The sequence below is a fragment of the Scylla paramamosain genome, chromosome 26 (assembly GCF_035594125.1).
Source record: "Scylla paramamosain isolate STU-SP2022 chromosome 26, ASM3559412v1, whole genome shotgun sequence".
Taxonomy (NCBI): domain Eukaryota; kingdom Metazoa; phylum Arthropoda; class Malacostraca; order Decapoda; family Portunidae; genus Scylla; species Scylla paramamosain.
Window position 1 is genome coordinate 14456268 of NC_087176.1, and position 19547 is coordinate 14475814.

Genomic DNA, 19547 nt, shown 5'->3' on the forward strand with positions numbered 1-19547 from the left:
TTCTACACTGAACATCCTCGGTCTGTCCTTTACTTATAATCTGAACTGGAAACTTCACATCTCATCTGTAGCTAAAACAGCTTCTATGAAGTTAGGTGTTCTGAGACGTTTCCGCCAGTTTTTCTCACCCCCCAGCTGCTAACTCTGTTCAAGGGCTTTATCCGTCCATGTATGGAGTATGCTTCACATGTCTGGTGGGGTTCCACTCATACTGATCTTCTAGACAGGGTGGAATCAAAAGCTTTTCGTCTCATCAACTCCTCTCTTCTAACTGACTGTCTTCAGCCTCCCTCTCACCGCCGCAATGTTGCATATCTAGCTGTCTTCTACCGCTATTTTCATGCTAACTGCTCTTCTGATCTTGCTACCTGCATGCCTCGCCTCCTTCCGCGGCCTCGCTGCACAAGACTTTCTTCTTTCTCTCACCCCTACTCTGTCTACCTCTCTAACGCAAGAGTTAACCAGTATTCTCAATCATTCATCCCTTTCTCTGGTAAACTCTGGAATTCCCTGCCTGCTTCTGTATTTCCACCTTCCTACGACTTGAATTCCTTCAAGAGAGAGGTGTCAAGATACTTATCCACCAGTTTTTGACCACTACTTTGACTCTTTTATGGGACTGGCATTTCAGTGGGCATTTTTTTTTATTAGATTTTTGTTGCCTTTAGCCAGTATCCTTCCTACATAAAAAAAATATATATATATATATATATATATATATATATATATATATATATATATATATATATATATATATATATATATATATATATATATATATATATATATATATATATATATATATAAAACACAATGAGTTTTACAGCAGTGCCAGGAACATTAATTTTATTTTAGGTCTGCACATACTGATGGACTAGTAAAAAGAGGTTCAGCTAACCTGAGATCTGCTTTATTGCATGCTTTGCACATTAATATACACCTACGGTGTTGTTTCATAGATTAATTCTCCTTCTCATGTCCCTTCAGGTGTTTCAGAGACCCATATGCAAATTTCTATTACTGCACCAGGTGTTCAGTGTCAGGTTTTCGCCTTTAAAGTGCTCCAAGTCTAGGTAAGCCTCGCCCCTCGAGTAAGGCAGTACTCGTTCAGGCTGGGGAAGGGAAGCCCCTCTCTGAGGTTTAGCTGAAAACCCCTTCAAAGTAACACTGTTCAGGTTCTTTCAATGGAATTGTCTTGGTTTGCGTGCCTCCCTAGAGGAGTTGAGTTTCTTTCCAGTGTGCTTATGTCTCCATGAGACGATGATAGAAGCCTCGGTTCCTTCCCCTCTTTCCAGATATTGTGCTCTTTCTTCACATTTTAATTAAAGGCAAAAGCATCACGATGAAACTGCAATATTGGGTTGCACTAACTTACACTGCTATCGAACTGCAAACTCCACTACAGGCTGTTTTAGTGAAAATCTTCGTAAACCGTCAGTACGCAGCATGTAGCATGTATCTTCTATTAAGTGTTCCTCGTTCGAGACCTTCCCTCTCCTTTTCTTCTACTGTAAGATTTTAATTGTCGCCATCCGCTGAAGGGTGACAGCACATTCAACCTAATAGATGTTTTACTTGCTAATCTTATAAAGGATGAAGAGTTATGGATTTTAAATTCAAGGGACAGAACACATTTTCAAAGTCAAACTGGTACTTTTACAGGTATTCATATTTCTCTCAGTTTTCCTAGTGCTCTCTTAATTTTAATTGACAGATTTTACTACATTTCTATGGTAGCGACCACTTTCCAATAATATTAAAAGCGGCAAAGTCTGAACCAATGTCTCGTAATTTCCAATGACGTCTGGATTGGGCTGAAGGGCAGCTTTTTCTTTTTTTTACAGAACTCGCTTTACTTCATCGTTCGCTGCCTGACTTTGATAATTCTGACGAGGCTACAACATATATTACTGACATATTGCAACTTGCTGCTCTTTGATCTGTCCCTAGGACGTCTGACCATTTTTCCAACCATCCGGTCCTTTGGTGGAGCGATGATTCTTCTGCTGTTGTGTAGTGAAGGTGGGCTGCCTTCTCTTGTCTTCGCCGACATCGTGGTGACTCCCAGTGCATGGACGCCTTCCGACAGGCGCGAGTTCAGGCTCGACGGTCTTAAAGAATGCATAGCGGACGTCTAAGAGAGAGACTAAGGCTCCTTGATTACATCTAAGACCTCACTGAAAGAAGTGTGGAACAAGGATTGCAAGATTTCTGTGAAATTTTCGTTTCGTTCTCCTCCTGTACTCATGCTGGTGAGATGGTGGCTGATCCCAAGGTGATTGCAGACGTATTTAGAAATTTCTTTGCTAGGTTTTCCAAGAAGGATCCTGATTTGCCTATGGCACGTAATCGTCGCCATTTGCAGTCTCGTAGAGTTACCTTTGCTTCCACTGGCGATGAAACTTATAATGTCCTTTTCCATCTCAGAGCTAAAAAAAGAAAAAAAAATGCCTCAGTGCAGTGATTCGTCGCCTTGACGACATCTCGTATGCATTTTTACGCCACATGTTTAACATACTTTATTCCTTTTTAGTAGACCAGTGATTTTCCCTTTTCTTGGAGTGGTTTGTATCCCCATCCGAAAGCCTGGAAAAGATCATCAGTTCGCGACCAATTATCCCTCCATTTCCTTAACCTCTTGTATTAGTAAGTTCCTGGAAAGGATGGTAAATATCAGGTTTATGTAGTACTTAGAGACAGGAAATTATTTATCGCCTATTCAGTATGGTTTCCGGAAAATGTGGTCTACGTCTGATGCTCTTTTGTCTCTTGAATTTTCTTTCTACATGCGGAGCATTCGCAAAGAAACGGCAGCATGTCACAGTATTTCTTGATTTGGAGAAAGGATAGGTCACGGCTTGGTGCCATGGCGAGTATTGTCTCAGTGGCCGACTCTATTTTCGTACAGTAGTATTTATTTATTTATTTATTTTCTTTATATATTTTTTTTTCTCTCTTTTTTACGGGGGCATTCTGCCCGGAGCTCATGCAACTGAAGATGGCGTGCCACAAGAAAGTATACTTATTGCTGCAATTTTTTTTTTTTTTGCTGTGGCTGTAAACAGTGTCATTAGTATGCTTCCAGAAAGAGTTCGTGGTAGCTTATATATCCTACAGCGCGGATGCTGTTGATTGAAACGAAGTTTTAGTTAGCAATTAATAGAATTTCTCAGTGGCCTACAACTCAGGGATTTCGTTTCTCGACTTCGAAGACTGTGACCATACATTTTTGCAGTCTTCATAGTGTATCTCTTCGATAAAAAAAATATCTCGTGTGGAAGAATCTCGTTTCCTCGGACTTATATTTGGCAGTCGCCTGACTTGAGTACTTTACTTCCATTATATTAAGGCAGCTTGTATGAAGGTAGTTGTCACTCCTAATACTTTTTGGCTCTTGCCTTTTTGGGCACTGACAGACAGACCCCTCCTTCCCTTGCACTGAACTCTTCTTCTTTCTAAATTGGAGTATGGTTGTGAGGTTCACTCGTCTGCTAGTGAGGCACGGTCTTGTGTGTTGGACTCGGTTCAAACTGCCGGTGTTTACCTAGTAACTGGCGCATTCCGCTCATACCTAATCCCTAGCTTACTAGTGAATGCTGGTATCCTTCCATTGGACTTGCATCGCCAGCCCATATTCTTGAGGTGCTGGTATCGAGTTCGTCTTCCTCAGTCAGTGTCCGGTAATTCAAGTTCTCAACTCCTGTATGTGTATCATCCAAGTTTTCCTGAGCCATTTCGTTTCATCTGCTATGGTGACGTTGAATGTACCTTCCCTTTTTATATGTCCCTACAGGTTTCCTAGAGATGATTTCTGGCAATTCCCCCACATTTGTGTCTGCGGCCCTGATCTTACTCATAAGAACTTTTTACCAGATTATGAGTCTCATACATTATTCTTGGAACACTGTTCTACACATTCCGACTCCATCCCTGCATTTACAGATGGTCCAAAGTCTGATGCTGGGGTCGGACATGGTGTTACTTTTCCCTCATTCTGTCGAGACCGTAGCCTTACCAGTGATACTCTTGATTTTACGGTGGAGCTGTTTGCCATTATCATAGCTTTAAGAATAATTTTTACTCTTCCCGCCTCTAGCAACTCTTAAAATATTCTTTCAGCTGTGGAACATTTTATTCCTTCTCCTCTTTTATATCTTTTATAACGTTGAGGCTACCACGTTGGGTTATACTGGGTGGCTAGGGGTGTAGTAAAATTGTTAATCCCATGTTGATTTGCCTATGTTCAACTCGTATCTCCTCCCTTATTTTTTGACCAATTTTTTTTTTATTAAAAAAGAAAACTGATAATCAAGAGGGATAGGAGAACAAAATCTGCTATCGTTTTTCCTTGTACGATAATAAATAACATTTTTTCTTTTATTCGATGAAAAAAAAAATTTACTTTCAAATATTTTCAAAAATCTAAATAAATTCCAAAGAAAAATTTCGATAGCAGACTTTGTTCGCCTCTCATAGTTTCATAAGCTGCAATAGCAGCAATAGCATATATGTGTAACAGGAATAACAACGGAGGAGGTAATTTTTTTATTCCAAAATCCGCCATTTTGAGATATCACGTCAAAAAGTTTAAGGGGTAACTATAATTTACCTGTTGCAGCTAGGGACTTGAAATTCACATGATACGTACATCAGAATATTTTGGAAAAGCATAGTTTCATTTAGTTATTCTGATTGGTTTTGTACATAGGCTTAAAGTGATTTATGATTTCACGCTTAATTCCCTGGGGGGAAGGGGGGATAAATAATGTTGTTATATTTCGCCATATTTCTACGTAAAAACTAGTGTTGCACTGTTTAAAATAGGTAAAATATTAGTCCAAAAGATATCTGATGCAGATACATTGATTTTTTGCTGGAATTAAGAAAAAAATAATTATATTTTCATTTTTCGTATATAAATCCAAGAAAAATTGTTAGACCTAAAATTTCTTGTTCTGTAATATTGTACGCAGAGAGAGAGAACCTTAGAATTTCATAAGGGACAAAAGAATAACGGGTATAACAGAAACAAAAAAGTATGGAAAAAAAAGGAAAAAATAATTATCATACAAGTCTTGCAGCGTGTGAAAATGTGGAATCTCATGACAGAAGAATCTCAATTACATAAGGGAAAAAATTTCTCTATCATATCGTTGCATATATCAAAAAGAGCAGAAAAAAAAGCTGAAAATTATAAAAAATTTTTTTTTTCCAGTTCCGGGTCGTACAACCCCCACCCCCCCTTTATAAATAGGCAGCAACTTTGCTTGCTCCTTTTTTAATCTCGTTCCATTTCATGACTTATACTCCAGTATAAGGTGGCAGTTCTTGCCAGTTGAAAGAGCAGGTGGGAGGCTTTGGCATCAATAAGATGAGGGAGACAACAACTTTTGCTCTCCGTCCATGAACATGTGTCCATTTTTGAAATCGTCGCTCAAACTGCAATGGCCCGTCTCCGGATGGGTCACAAGCATCTCCCACATGGCTATCTCATGTCCCGGGAAACACATCATTACTGTGATGACCGCTTAGTCCCCCATACAGTGCGACAGTTTCTGATGGAGTGTTCCAGTCTAGTGAAGCTGCGGGGGCGATATCTTTTCCGTATGATGCTGAAGATGGGACTTTCCGGATCTCGCTAATACTTTTTTTTTTTTTTTTTATGTAGGAAGGACACTGGCCAAGGGCAACAAAAATCTAATAAAAAAAATGCCCACTGAAATGCCAGTCCCATAAAAGGGTCAAAGCAGTGGTAAAAAATTGATGGATAAGTGTCTTGAAACCTCCCTCTTGAAGGAATTCAAGTCATAGGAAGGTGGAAATACAGAAGCAGGCAGGGAGTTCCAGAGTTTACCAGAGAAAGGGATGAATGATTGAGAATACTGGTTGACTCTTGCGTTAGAGAGGTGGACAGAATAGGGGTGAGAGAAAGAAGAAAGTCTTGTGCAGCGAGGCCGCGGAAGGAGGGGAGGCATGCAGTTAGCAAGATCAGAAGAGCAGCATGAAAATAGGGGTAGAAGACAGCTAGATATGCAACATTGCGGCGGTGAGAGAGAAGCTGAAGACAGTCAGTTAGAAAAGAGGAGTTGATGAGACGAAAAGCTTTTGATTCCACCCTGTCTAGAAGAGCAGTATGAGTGGAACCCCCCCAGACATGTGAAGCATACTCCATACATGGACGGATGAGGCCCTTGTACAGAGTTAGCAGCTGGGGGGGTGAGAAAAACTGGCGAAGACGTCTCAGACCACCTAACTTCATAGAAGCTGTTTTAGCTAGAGATGAGACAGGGTTCTTTCCCTAGGACATGAGGCCCTCATATTTGTAGAGATGGCTGGTCTTTTGAACGAATTATAATTTTGCTATTAAATATTATCACTTCATTGATTTTACAAGTAATTAACTATTAGACAGAACTTTGACATTGCACAACGAGAATCTGGAGGCAAGTGAAGAAGACGCATACTCAACATTAACAAAGCTTGGTTCTGGGACCTAGGTCAGTGTGTATCAGTCATTATTATCACTATATATATATATATATATATATATATATATATATATATATATATATATATATATATATATATATATATATATATATATATATATATATATATATATATATATATATATATATATATATATATATATATATATATATATATATATATATATATATATATATATATATATATATATATATATATATATATATATATATATATATATATATATATATATATATTCCATTATCTAGTGTTCCACGTGCTCACTGTCCTCACGTGGCCAGTCTGATCTAGTTTTAGAACCTTCCTTTTTCCGTCTCTCCTCTCTAGAGATTTCCACATCTTCCTCGCATTTATCAGCCAGTCCTTAGGGAAATACGCTCGGAAGAGGATTTGCTATAATAACGATCTTTGTCACTGGCTCAGATTCTCCTATTTCCAGCATCTGATTGGTCTAATCCCCATTTTCCTCACTGGTCAGTTTTTTTGTTTGTTTGTTTTTTTTCTTTCTGATCCTGCCCCAAGGTAGAGTGCTTGTGTCTGGAGATAGTCAGGTTAGGCACTTAGATAGTGCGTTCTGTGCTAGGGATAGGAAGCGTAGGTCGAGGGTGTGTTTGCCGGGGGCCGGGATAGGGAAGGTAGCTGATAGGCTAGACACGTGCTTGGAAAAACATGGGACCAAGCCCATTGTTGTTCTCAGTGCGGGAGGGAATGACCTTGGTAATGTCAAGAGTGAGCAGCTTATCGGGAGGTTTCGACAGGCTTTGGACAAGATTAAGGACAAGGGAGGGATCCCCGTGGTATGTGGTGTCTTGCCGAGGAGGGGAGTTGGTGATGAGTGGCTGTCCAGGGCTATTACAGTGAATCGCAGGCTAGCGAATCATTGTAAGAGTAATGGATGGACGTTCATCGACAACTGGGACCTTTCCTATGGTAGGGACACCTTGTACGCCAGGGACGGAGGGCATTTATCACGCCAGGGTGTTCGTGTTTTGGCTGAAACACTCGAGCGAGAGGTAACTGCACTCCAGCTATTTTTTTTTCGTTAGAAGGTGTAGTGAGGAGAAGGCGAGGGGCAAATTAGTTAAATCTAGAAAGATAGCTAGCTCAGGGAAGGTGAGAAATAGCTTAAGTGTTTACTACACAAGCTGTAGAAGTATTCTGAATAAAATAGACTTGTTTAGAGGAATAGCGTGTGTAGAGAAATTTGATATCATTGCTTTAACTGAAACTTGGTTAGATATGTCAGGAAAAGTATCTAATCCAGAGGTTAAGATAGATGGTTATACAATGCTCTATAAAGATAGGGAAAACAGGAGAGGAGGAGGCGTCGCGTTATACGTTAGGGACACATTACAGTGTTGTATTAACAGTAGAATTAAAACATATAACAGAGCAGAGTCGATATGGGTAGATATTAAGGAAGGATCGCAGTCAGTAGTACTAGGGGTAGTTTACAGGTCACCGACCAGTACAAAGGAAATTAACACCTCACTGTGGCAGGAATTAAATAGAGCAGGCAGGTACAGTCAGGTATGTGTGGTAGGAGATTTTAATTTTAGGAATATCGACTGGAGTTTGATTGTGGGTAACAAGGAAGCAGAGGAATTTCTAAAGGTAATTCAGGATAATTTTTTTCAAAACAGGTAGTCGTAGAACCCACAAGGGGAAATAATATTCTAGATTTAATTCTTACTAACAGGAAGAAAGCAGTAACACAGGTAGAGGTTGGAGGACAGTTAGGTAACAGTGACCATAGGGAAATTAGGTACAATTTAGAATGGGAAGAAACTGTTAGAAGCAAAAACACTAGTAAAATACCTGACTTTAGGAGAGCAGATTTTGAGGAATTAAAAAGGTACCTCCAAGGAGTGGATTGGCAAGGGAAGCAGGGTGAGGTCAGGTCAGGGACGGAGTTCAGAGAGATAAGGCAGGATGAGAGGGGTGAGGTGAGGCGTGAGGGTGTAGGACAAGAGGAGGGAAGATGTGTCCGGAAGGGGAGGAGGAAAGAGGAAGGGGGAGATAGGTGTGAGTATGTTGGAATGTCAGGTCATGCTGAAATGAGAGAGGTGAGGTCGAGGCGAGTAGATGAGGGAGTGGAGAGGATGGTAGGGGCCGAGATGAGGGGATTAGGTGAGGTAAATGTAGATGAATTGTATAGATATTTCGTAAAGTTCATACAGGTCAGTTAGCAAATATCCCGTATAGGACAATAAGATCACAAAAAAATGACCCTAAATGGATGACTGCTAAGTTAAAGCATTATATAGGGCGTAAGAGAAGTATATATGAGATTAAGGGCAGGTGAAGAAGTTTTAAGGTCACAATATAATGAATTAGTTAGAACAGTCAGGAAGTTAACGAGGAAAGCTAAGGGCAATTATGAATTAAAGGTAGCCAGCCAGGCGAAGACGGACCCCAAGGGATTTTATCAGGTATACAGGACGAAGAATAAGGATACTATAGGTCCATTAAAGGCAGCAGATGTGGAGCTGGTTAATTCTGGTGAGGAGATTAGTAAACTTCTGAATGAGTATTTCTTAACTGTCTTCACCCAGAAAAAAAACAAAAAAAACATGCAGGATATGCCAGATTGTGAACAGGTGTTTAGAGCAGATGAGAATGAGAAGCTGACAGATATTTCCATAACTAGAGAAATAGTGGAACAGGAGACAGATAGGCTAAAAAAGTTCAAGACACCAGGACCTGATGAAATATATCCCAGAATACTTAAGGAATGCAAAGAGATTATTAGTGAGCCGTTAGTTTCTGTCTTTAGGAAATCACTGGAGTCGGGTGAGGTACCAGTAATGTGGAGGCAGGCTAATGTAGTACCTATCTTTAGGAAAGGAGATAAAACTTTAGCATCTAACTATAGAACTGTCAGCCTAACTTCAGTTGTAGGTAAAATGTTAGAGTCAATAATAGCGAGGAACATTAGGGAACATTTAGACAAACATAACTTGATAAATCAGTCACAGCATGGCTTCACGAAAGGGAAGTCTTGCTTGACAAACTTTTTAAGTTTTTACAGTAAGGTGTACGAGGCAGTAGATAATGGTGATAGTTATGATATCTTATATCTGGACTTTAGTAAAGCATTTGACAAGGTACCCCATCAAAGGCTCATGAGAAAGGTTAAGGCACACGGGATAGATGGGAAGGTGTTAGGCTGGATAGGCTTAGGTTAGGCTTAGCGACAGGCGACAAAGAGTTGTAATAAACGGCTCTAAATCCGAGTGGGTCATGTAATTAGTGGGGCGCCACAGGGATCAGTATTAGGGCCATTGTTATTTCTAATATATATCAATGACTTGGATAGTTGAATTAGTAGTGATGTTAGTAAATTTGCGGATGACAAAAAGATAGGTAGATTAATTAGATCACAATCGGATGCCATCGCCTTGCAAGCAGATTTAGATATGATGAAGGAATGGACGGATATATAGCAAATGCAATTTAATATCAATAAATGCAAAGTACGTAGGCAGAGGAAACCCACACAGCAGGTACACATTAAACAACCAAACTCTGGTAGGTACAGGGTACGAGAAAGATTTAGGAGTTATAGTTAGCTCTGAACTCCGTCTAGGAAAACAATACATTGAGGCCAGAAAGAGGGCAAATAAGGTACTAGGATTAAATTTTATGAGTGTTAAAAGTAAAAGACCGAAAGGAATATTAAAGTTATACTTGGAGCTGGTCAGACCTCATCTAGACAACGCTGTGCAGTTCTGGTCCCCACATTACAAGAAAGATATAGGACTATTAGAATCAGTACAGTAGAGAATGACTAAAAGGATACGGGGGATGAGGAGTATTCCTTACGAGGCGAGATTGAAGTTGTTAAATTTAAATTCTTTAGAGAAACGTAGGTTAAGAAGGGACATGAGAGAAGTCTTTAAGTGGTATAATTGTTATAACAAGGGGGATGTAAGCAAAATTCTTAGGATCAGCAACTAGGGTAGAACAAGAAATAACGGCTTCAAGCTAGAAAAAATTAGGTTTAGGAAGGAGATAGGAAAAATAATTAGTTCTCAAATAGAGTGGCAGATGAGTGGAACGGACTCAGTAATTATATAATTAGTGCTAGGACATTAGAGAGCTTTCAGAGAAGATTAGATAGGTTTATGGATGGGGATAATAGATGGAAATAGGTAGGTATATTTCATACAGGGACTGCCACGTGTAAGCCTGGTCACTTCTTGCAGCTTCCCTTATTTCTTATGTTCTTATGTTCTTAAATAAATTGCAAAATAACAACGCACTGCGAAGATTATAACGCTGCACTAATAATGCACATGGTGTCCATACAATCTCAGTCGAGTGTAGTCGGGCGTGGCAGATATGTACTGGAAGCCACTTGCAGAAAGACCACAGGGACAGGAGACAGAAGACGACGAATGTGGGCGATGTGTCAGGAATAAACCACACGGTCAGTAGAGGCACCACAATTTACAGCATATGCGAAGACTGGCGGCTGAGTATTTCAGGTTCTTGAAGCAACAGGGAGAACAGCATGGAAGCAGGCAAGATGCGTCGGTGACGGCTTGAAGGGTCCAGTCTTGAAACGACAAGGACAGCGCCTACAGCTGGCGAGATGCGTCGATGACGGCTTCAGATCGTACGGAAGCACAGGCTGACGGGCAGGTTTGGCAGGAGAAAGCTTGAGAGAGGCCCTGAAGCAGCTGAAAAAGGTACCTACACGGTAGCAGCAAAGCAGTTAACCCGGAGGCGATGAAGGCTGAAGTAGATTGCGAGGATATCCCGCCATAAGAAGTGTTTTATTTTTTTTACTTTTTTTTTATAGAATAATTTTACTGATTTCTGTGTTTGGCTGAAGATGGGATTCCTGTATATAGTGAAACGCACGTAACAAAGAATACGCAAAACAGGGGTTCCACTTTTTTTTTTTTTTTTTTATGTAGGAAGGACACTGGCAAAGGGCAACAAAAATCTAAGGAAAAAAAATGCCCACTGAAATGCCAATCCCATAAAAGGGTCAAGGCAGTGGTCAAATATTGATGGATAAGTGTCTTGAAACCTCCCTCTTGAAGGAATTCAAGTCATATGAAGGTGGAAATACAGAAGCAGGCAGGGAGTTCCAGAGTTTACCAGAGAAAGGGAGGAATGATTGAGAATACTGGTTGATTCTTGCGTTAGAAAGGTGGACAGAATAGGGGTGAGAGAAAGAAGAAAGTCTTGTGCAGCGAGGCCGCGGAAGGAGGGGAGGCATGCAGTTAGCAAGATCAGAAGAGCAGCATGAAAATAGGGGTAGAAGACAGCTAGATATGCAACATTGCGGCGGTGAGAGAGAAGCTGAAGACAGTCAGTTAGAAAAGAGGAGCTGATGAGACGAAAAGCTTTTGATTCCACCCTGTCTAGAAGAGCAGTATGAGTGGAACCCCCCCGACATGAGAAGCATACTCCATACATGGACAAATAAGGCCATGTTAGCAGCTGGGGGGGGTGAGAAAAACTGGCGGAGACGTCTCAGAACACCTAACTTCATAGAAGCTGTTTTAGCTAGAGATGAGATGTGAAGTTTCCAGTTCAGATTATAAGTAAAGGACAGACCGAGGATGTTCAGTGTAGATGAGGGGGACAGTTGAGTGTCATTGAAGAAGAAGGGATAGTTGTCTGGAAGGTTGTGTCGAGTTGATAGATGAAGGAATTGAGTTTTTGAGGCATTGAACAATACCAAGTTTGCTCTGCCCCAATCAGAAATTTTAAAAAGATCAGAAGTCAGGCGTTCTCTGGCTTCCCTGCGTGATATGTTTACCTCTGAAGGGTTGGACGTCTATGAAAAGACGTGGAAAAGTGCAGGGTGGTATCATCAGCATAGGAGTGGATAGGACAAGAAGTTTGGTTTAGAAGATCATTAATGAATAATAAGAAAAGAGTGGGTGACAGGACAGAACCCTGAGGAACACCACTATTAATAGATTTAGGAGAAGAACAGTGACCGTCTACCACAGCAGCAATAGAACGGTCAGAAAGGAAACTTGAGATGAAGTTACAGAGAGAAGGATAGAAACCGTAGGAGGGTAGTTTGGAAATCAAAGCTTTGTGCCAGACTCTATCAAAAGCTTTTGATATGTCCAAGGCAACAGCAAAAGTTTCACCATAATCTCTAAAAGAGGATGACCAAGACTCAGTAAGGAAAGCCAGAAGATCACCAATAGAGTGGCATTGACGGAACCCATACTGGCGATCAGATAGAAGGTTGTGAAGTGATAGATGTTTAGGAAGCTTCCTGTTGAGGATAGATTAAAAAACTTTAGATAGGCAGGAAATTAAAACAATAGGACGGTAGTTTGAGGGATTAGAACGGTCACCCTTTTTAGGAACATGTTGAATGTAGGCAAACTTCCAGCAAGAAGGAAAGGTAGATGTTGACAGAGAGAGCTGAAAGAGTTTGACTAGGCAAGGTGCAAGCACGGAGGCACAGTTTCGGAGAACAATCGGAGGGACCCCATCAGGTCCATAAGCCTTGCGAAGGTTTAGACCAGCGAGGGCATGGAAAACCTCATTGCGAAGAATTTTAATAGGTGGCATGAAGTAGTCAGAGGGTGGAGGCGAGGGAGGAACAAGCTCAGAATCGTCCAAGGTAGCGTTTTTAGCAAAGGTTTGAGCAAAGAGTTCAGCTTTAGGAATAGATGTGATAGCAGTGGTGCCATCTGATTGAAACAGAGGAGGGAAAGAAGAAGAAGCAAAGTTGTTGGAGGTATTTTTTGGCTAGATGCCAGAAATGACGAGGGGAGTTAGATCTTGAAAGGTTTTGACATTTTCTGTTAATGAAGGAGTTTTTGGCTAGTTGGAGAACAGACTTGGCATGGTTCCGGGCAGAAATATAAAGTGCATGAGATTCTGGTGATGGAAGGTTTAAGTACCCTTTGTGGGCCACCTCTTTATCATGTATAGCACGAGAACAAGCTGTGTTAAACCAAGGTTTAGAAGGTTTAGGACGAGAAAAAGAGTGAGGAATGTATGCCTCCATGCCAGACACTATCACCTCTGTTATGCGCTCAGCACACAAAGATGGGTCTCTGACACGGAAGCAGTAGTCATTCCAAAGAAAATCAGCAAAATACCTCCTCAGGTCCCCCCAACTAGCAGAGGCAAACCGCCAGAGGCACCTTCGCTTAGGGGGATCCTGAGGAGGGATTGGAGTGATAGGACAAGATAAAGATATGAGATTGTGATCGGAGGAGCCCAACGGAGAAGAAAGGGTGACAGCATAAGCAGAAGGATTAGAGGTCAGGAAAAGGTCAAGAATGTTGGGCATATCTCCAAGACGGTCAGGAATACGAGTAGGGTGTTGCACCAATTGCTCTAGGTCATGGAGGATAGCAAAGCTGTAGGCTAGTTCACCAGTATGGTCAGTGAAGGGAGAGGAAAGCCAAAGCTGGTGGTGAACATTGAAGTCTCCAAGAATGGAGATCTCTGCAAAAGGGAAGAGGGTCAGAATGTGCTCCACTTTGGAAGGTAAGTAGTCAAAGAATTTCTTATAGTCAGAGGAGTTAGGTGAGAGGTATACAGCAAAGATAAGTTTAGTATGAGAGTGACTCTGTAGTCGTAGCCAGATGGTGGAAAACTCGTAAGATTTAAGAGCGTGGGCACGAGAGCAGGTTAAGTCATTGCGCACATAAACGCAGCATCCAGCTTTGGATCGAAAATGAGAAAAGAGAAAATAGGAGGGAACAGAAAAGGGGCTACTGTCAGTTGCCTCATACACCTGAGTTTCAGTGAGGAAAAGAAGATGAGGTTTAGAAGAGGAGAGGTGGTGTTCTACAGATTGAAAATTAGATCTTAGACCGCGAATGTTGCAGAAGTTAATGAAGAAAAAGTTGAGGGGGGTGTCAAGACACTTAGGGTCGTCGATAGAAAGGCAGTGCGACCTGGGGACATTTATGGTCCCCTCCCCAGATGGGGACTCCGAGGCTGGTGTAGGAGTCGCCATGATGATTTTAAAATTTTTGAGTGAAGGGTGTGTGTGTTATTAGGTGCTTGTGTGGAGGAAGAAAGTTGTCTTTAGAGGGCAGGCTGTGACTACCCCCCTTGTGTTGTGAGACACAAAGGGAAACGTTCAGTGAGGTCACAGCTGGGTTTAATGATAAGTTCACAGCACCCCCTGAACAATGCTTTAGACCTCACTGGAAGTAATTGTCGTTTCGGCAGGTGTCTACTGCCTCCTCGAAAAGTTCGAGGAGGATTAGAGGCACAGCAGTGGAACATAAAAGAGCCAAAAGAATTATGCAAAATTAGAAGTGTCTTGAAACTTCGGTCTTGAAACTGTTCAAGTCATATGTAGTAAGACATACAGAAGAAGGCAGGGATTTTCAGTCATATGCAAGATCCACTTGTAACAACTCAACGCCCAAAAACTGTAGAACATCATCGAGCAAGAAAAAAAAGTGTCTCAGGCAAATATCACGCATATGTTTTATTCTTACCCTCCCCCTCACCAAGAAAAAAAAAAAGTACTGGTATGTTTTTCCTTACCTCTCGTATTTTTGATATTACCCTGTTTACTTGTACATTTGTTGCATTTTTAAACTCTCCTTCAATTTTCTGGATGATTGTACATTTTCCTTTTGTAGGTTTGACTTCAACAAGAAATCCAAACTGGAAAAGAAAAGAAATATATTATATATATATATATATATATATATATATATATATATATATATATATATATATATATATATATATATATATATATATATATATATATATATATATATATATATATATATATATATATATATATATATATATATATATATATATATATATATATATATATATACACACACACACACACACACACACACACACAAACAAACACAGGGCCTGGAGGCGCAGTGGTTAGCCGTCTTTGGGCGGACTTCTTTGCAGTGTTGCCCTTTGTTCACCTAGAAGTGATTAGGTACCTTGTCTAAGTCGGAAGTTGTAACTATCTGCTAGGTAAGAGAAACAAACTGAAAAGGAAAATACACACTAGGTGGCCTGACCATCCCAACCAAGCCTAGTCCACGAGTCGCCGGTTCACCGGCGCCATCTGGCAGCCGCATTATCAAATTGTAAGATCCTCCCATAGGGTTAAATGTACACTGAAGTTGTAATATATATGTTAGTTTTTATAATGTAATGTGGATTTTCAACTGTAAGGTTGCAGGATTAATAAACCTATTATCATTATTATTATTATTGTTATTATTATTATTATTATTATTATTATTATTATTATTATTATTATTATTATTATTATTATTATTATCATTATTATTTATTTTTTTATTATTTTCATTATTAATATTAGTATTATTACACACAGACACAGGGTACCCCGAAAGAAAAGTCACATATCCTCAGATATCCAATATATATATATATATATATATATATATATATATATATATATATATATATATATATATATATATATATATATATATATATATATATATATATATATATATATATATATATATATATATATATATATATATATATATATAACACGATTTATGTCTTTGACAAGCAAATGTTAATTTCCAACTCTTTTCATCCCAAAACAATGGAACACTATTCTTGTCAAACTTTGCTTTTGTATCATTTAGAATGATTTTTTGCCCAAAAATAGCTAAATTTCACCATAAACTCAAATGACACAAAAATTTAATTTAAAATTTCTGAAACTAATTTTTAGGATTAAAAATTAACAGTTTTGATTGGCATGAATACAACAAATCACTTTCACCCATGAGCTCCCATCATGTTTTCATTGAAGGATTCTTTCTCTGGTAATGTGCTGCTCTGTATCGATTGTCCCAAAGGCAAAGAAAACGGGAATTCTTGGTGAAACCTCCTTGTAATCCTATCAAGAAAGCCAACATCTTGAAGTCTCCAATAACTTTCCAGCTATACTTGTTGTAGTTCAAAGTTTCCAGTAGAAGATTTCACACTGTTGTAGTCCTTAAGATGCACATAATGAGCAAGAGGCAGAGATGGATACATGTTTCCATTGTGCAAAAGTACAGCATTGCAAGCAATTCCAATAGCATCAAACAAGCCTGATACATAATTGCAGTAGCCTGTCCTTCTTTGCAAAGAAGGCAGTAGACACCTGCCGAAACGATAATTACTCCCAGTGAGGTCTAAAGCACTGTTCAGGGGGTGCTGTGAACTTATCATTAAACCCAGCTGTGACCTCACTGAACGTTTCCCTTTGTGACTCACAACACAAAGGGACAGTCATAGCCTGCCCTCTAAAGACAACTCTCTTCCTCCACACAAAACTACAAGCACCTAATAACACACACACCCTTCACTCAAATATTTTAAAATCATCATGGCGACTCCTACATCAGCCTCGGAGTCCCCATCTGGGGAGGGGACCATAAATGTCCCCAGGTCGGACTGCCTTTCTGTCGACGACCCTAAGTGTCTTGACACCCCCCTCAACTTTTTCTTCATTAACTTCTGCAACATTCGCGGTCTAAGATCTAATCTTCAATCTGGAGAAAACCACCTCTCCTCTTCTAAACCTCATCTTCTTTTCCTCACTGAAACTCAGGTGTCTGAGGCAACTGACAGTAGCCCCTTTTCTGTTCCCTCCTACTTTCTCTATTCTCATTTTCGATCCAAAGCTGGATGCTGCGTTTATATGCGCAATGACTTAACCTGCTCTCGTGCCCACGCTCTTGAATCTTCCGAGTTTTCCACCATCTGGATACAACTACAGAGTCACTCTCATACTAAATTTATCTGTGCTGTATACCTCTCACCTAGCTCCTCTGCCTATAAGAAATTCTTTGACTACTTAACTTCCAAAGTGGAGCACATTCTGACCCTCTTCCCTTTTGCAGATCTCCATTCTTGGAGACTTCAATGTTCACCACCAGCTTTGGCTTTCCTCTCCCTTCACTGACCATCCTGGTGAACTAGCCAACAACTTTGCTATCCTGACCTCTAATCCTTCTGCTTATGCTATCACCCTTTCTTCTCCGTTGGGCTCCTCCGATCACAATCTCATATCTTTATCTTGTCCTACCACTCCAATCCCTCCTCAGGATCCCCCTAAGCGAAGTTGCCTCTGGCGTTTTGCCTCTGCTAGTTGGGGGAACCTGAGGAGGTATTTTGCTGATTTTCCTTGGAATGACTACTGCTTCCGTGTCAGACACCCATCTTTGTGTGATGAGCGCATAACAGAGGTGATAGTGTCTGGCATGGAGGCAAACATTCCTCACTCTTTTTCTCGTCCTAAACCTTCTAAGCCTTGGTCTAACACAGCTTGTTCTCGTGCTATACATGATAGAGAGGTGGCCCACAAAAGGTACTTAAGCCTTCCATCACCAGAATCTCATGCACTTTATATCTCTACCTGGAACCATGCCAAGTCTGTTCTCCAACTAGCCAAAAACTCCTTCATTAACAGAAAATGTCAAAACCTTTCAAGATCTAACTCCCCTCGTCATTTCTGGCATCTAGCCAAAAATATCTCCAATAACTTTGCTTCTTCTTCTTTCCCTCCTCTATTTCAACCAGATGGCACCACTGCTATCACATCTATTTCTAAAGCTGAACTGTTTGCTCAAACCTTTGCTAAAAACTCTACCTTGGACGATTCTGAGCTTGTTCCTCCCTCTCCTCCACCCTCTGACTACTTCATGCCACCTATTAAAATTCTTCGCAATGAGGTTTTCCATGCCCTCGCTTGCTAAACCCTCGGAAGGCTTATGGACCTGATGGGGTCCCTCCTATTGTTCTCCGAAACTGTGCCTCCGTGCTTGCACCTTGCCTAGTCAAACTCTTTCAGCTCTGTCTGTCAACATCTACCTTTCCTTCTTGCTGGAAGTTTGCCTACATTCAACCTGTTCCTAAAAAGGGTGACCGTTCTAATCCCTCAAACTACCGTCCTATTGCTTTAATTTCCTGCCTATCTAAAGTTTTTTAATCTATCCTCAACAGGAAGATTCTTAAACATTTCACTTCACTTCACAACTTTCTATCTGATCGCCAGTATGGGTTCCGTCAAGGCCGCTCTACTGGTGATCTTCTGGCTTTCCTTACTGAGTCTTGGTCATCCTCTTTTAGAGATTTTGGTGAAACTTTTGTTGTTGCCTTGGACATATCAAAAGCTTTTGATAGAGTCTGGCACAAAGCTTTGATTTCCAAACTACCCTCCTACGGTTTTTATCCTTCTCTCTGTAACTTCATCTAAAGTTTCCTTTCTGACCGTTCTATTGCTGCTGTGGTAGACGGTCACTGTTCTTCTCCTAAATCTATTAACAGTGGTGTTCCTCATGGTTCTGTCCTGTCACCCACTCTCTTCTTATTATTCTTATTATTATTATTATTATTATTTCTTTTATGGGACTGGCATTTCAGTGGGCATTTTTTTTTTATTAGATTTTTGTTGCCCTTGACCATAAAAAAAAAAAAAAAGCTGGAGAAAAGTTTGTGACGTTTTCTTTGGCTGGTCGCCTGAACATTGTCATCAAGAAAATCCCATTCCTTCAGCCTTGAAATCAAAAGCTCACCCTTTGACTTTGTCAAACCAAGATCTCTGATAAGGTCATTGAGGTCTCTTTGGTTTAAGTAATAAGGATTCCTCTTAGCTACAACGGTATCTGTGATGTCACAGTCTTCCTCTCTGTTTAGCTCATCTTCTGACTTGCTACTCTCTTTTTATAGTTGATTTCTTTCTGGAGGAGCTGGTACAAAAAGATCAGGACCGTGTGGTACTGGTGCAATGGAAGATGGAATATCTGGATAGAAAACAGCAGGTGCATTTTTTCCCAGATCGACGTTTGGAAGGACCCACCATGCAGAAAAAAAAAAAAAAAAAAACAGTCAGTTGAGTGATCAGCAGGTTCATGCCATGTTCTAGGAATAGCAAAATTTCATGGCTCTGTTTTCCCCTCTATACCATCCTGTAAAAGAACAACAGTATGAGTTTCTGTTAATCTTATTTTATTTTTATTCTTAATTCTTTATTGGATTTTACTCTTGAAAACTAACGGCCATTTTAC

The 19547-nt window shown here is 40.2% G+C and overlaps 1 protein-coding gene across 1 annotated transcript in view; it reads right to left on the reverse strand.

Annotated features, from left to right (window-relative positions):
- LOC135113913 (probable glutamate receptor) overlaps positions 1-19547 on the reverse strand; it is a 212704-nt gene that overhangs the window by 123745 nt on the left and 69412 nt on the right. The window contains exon 4 of the mRNA XM_064029532.1: positions 15013-15135. Coding sequence (XP_063885602.1) covers positions 15013-15135 — 123 coding nt within the window. The remainder of the gene's footprint in view (positions 1-15012; positions 15136-19547) is intronic.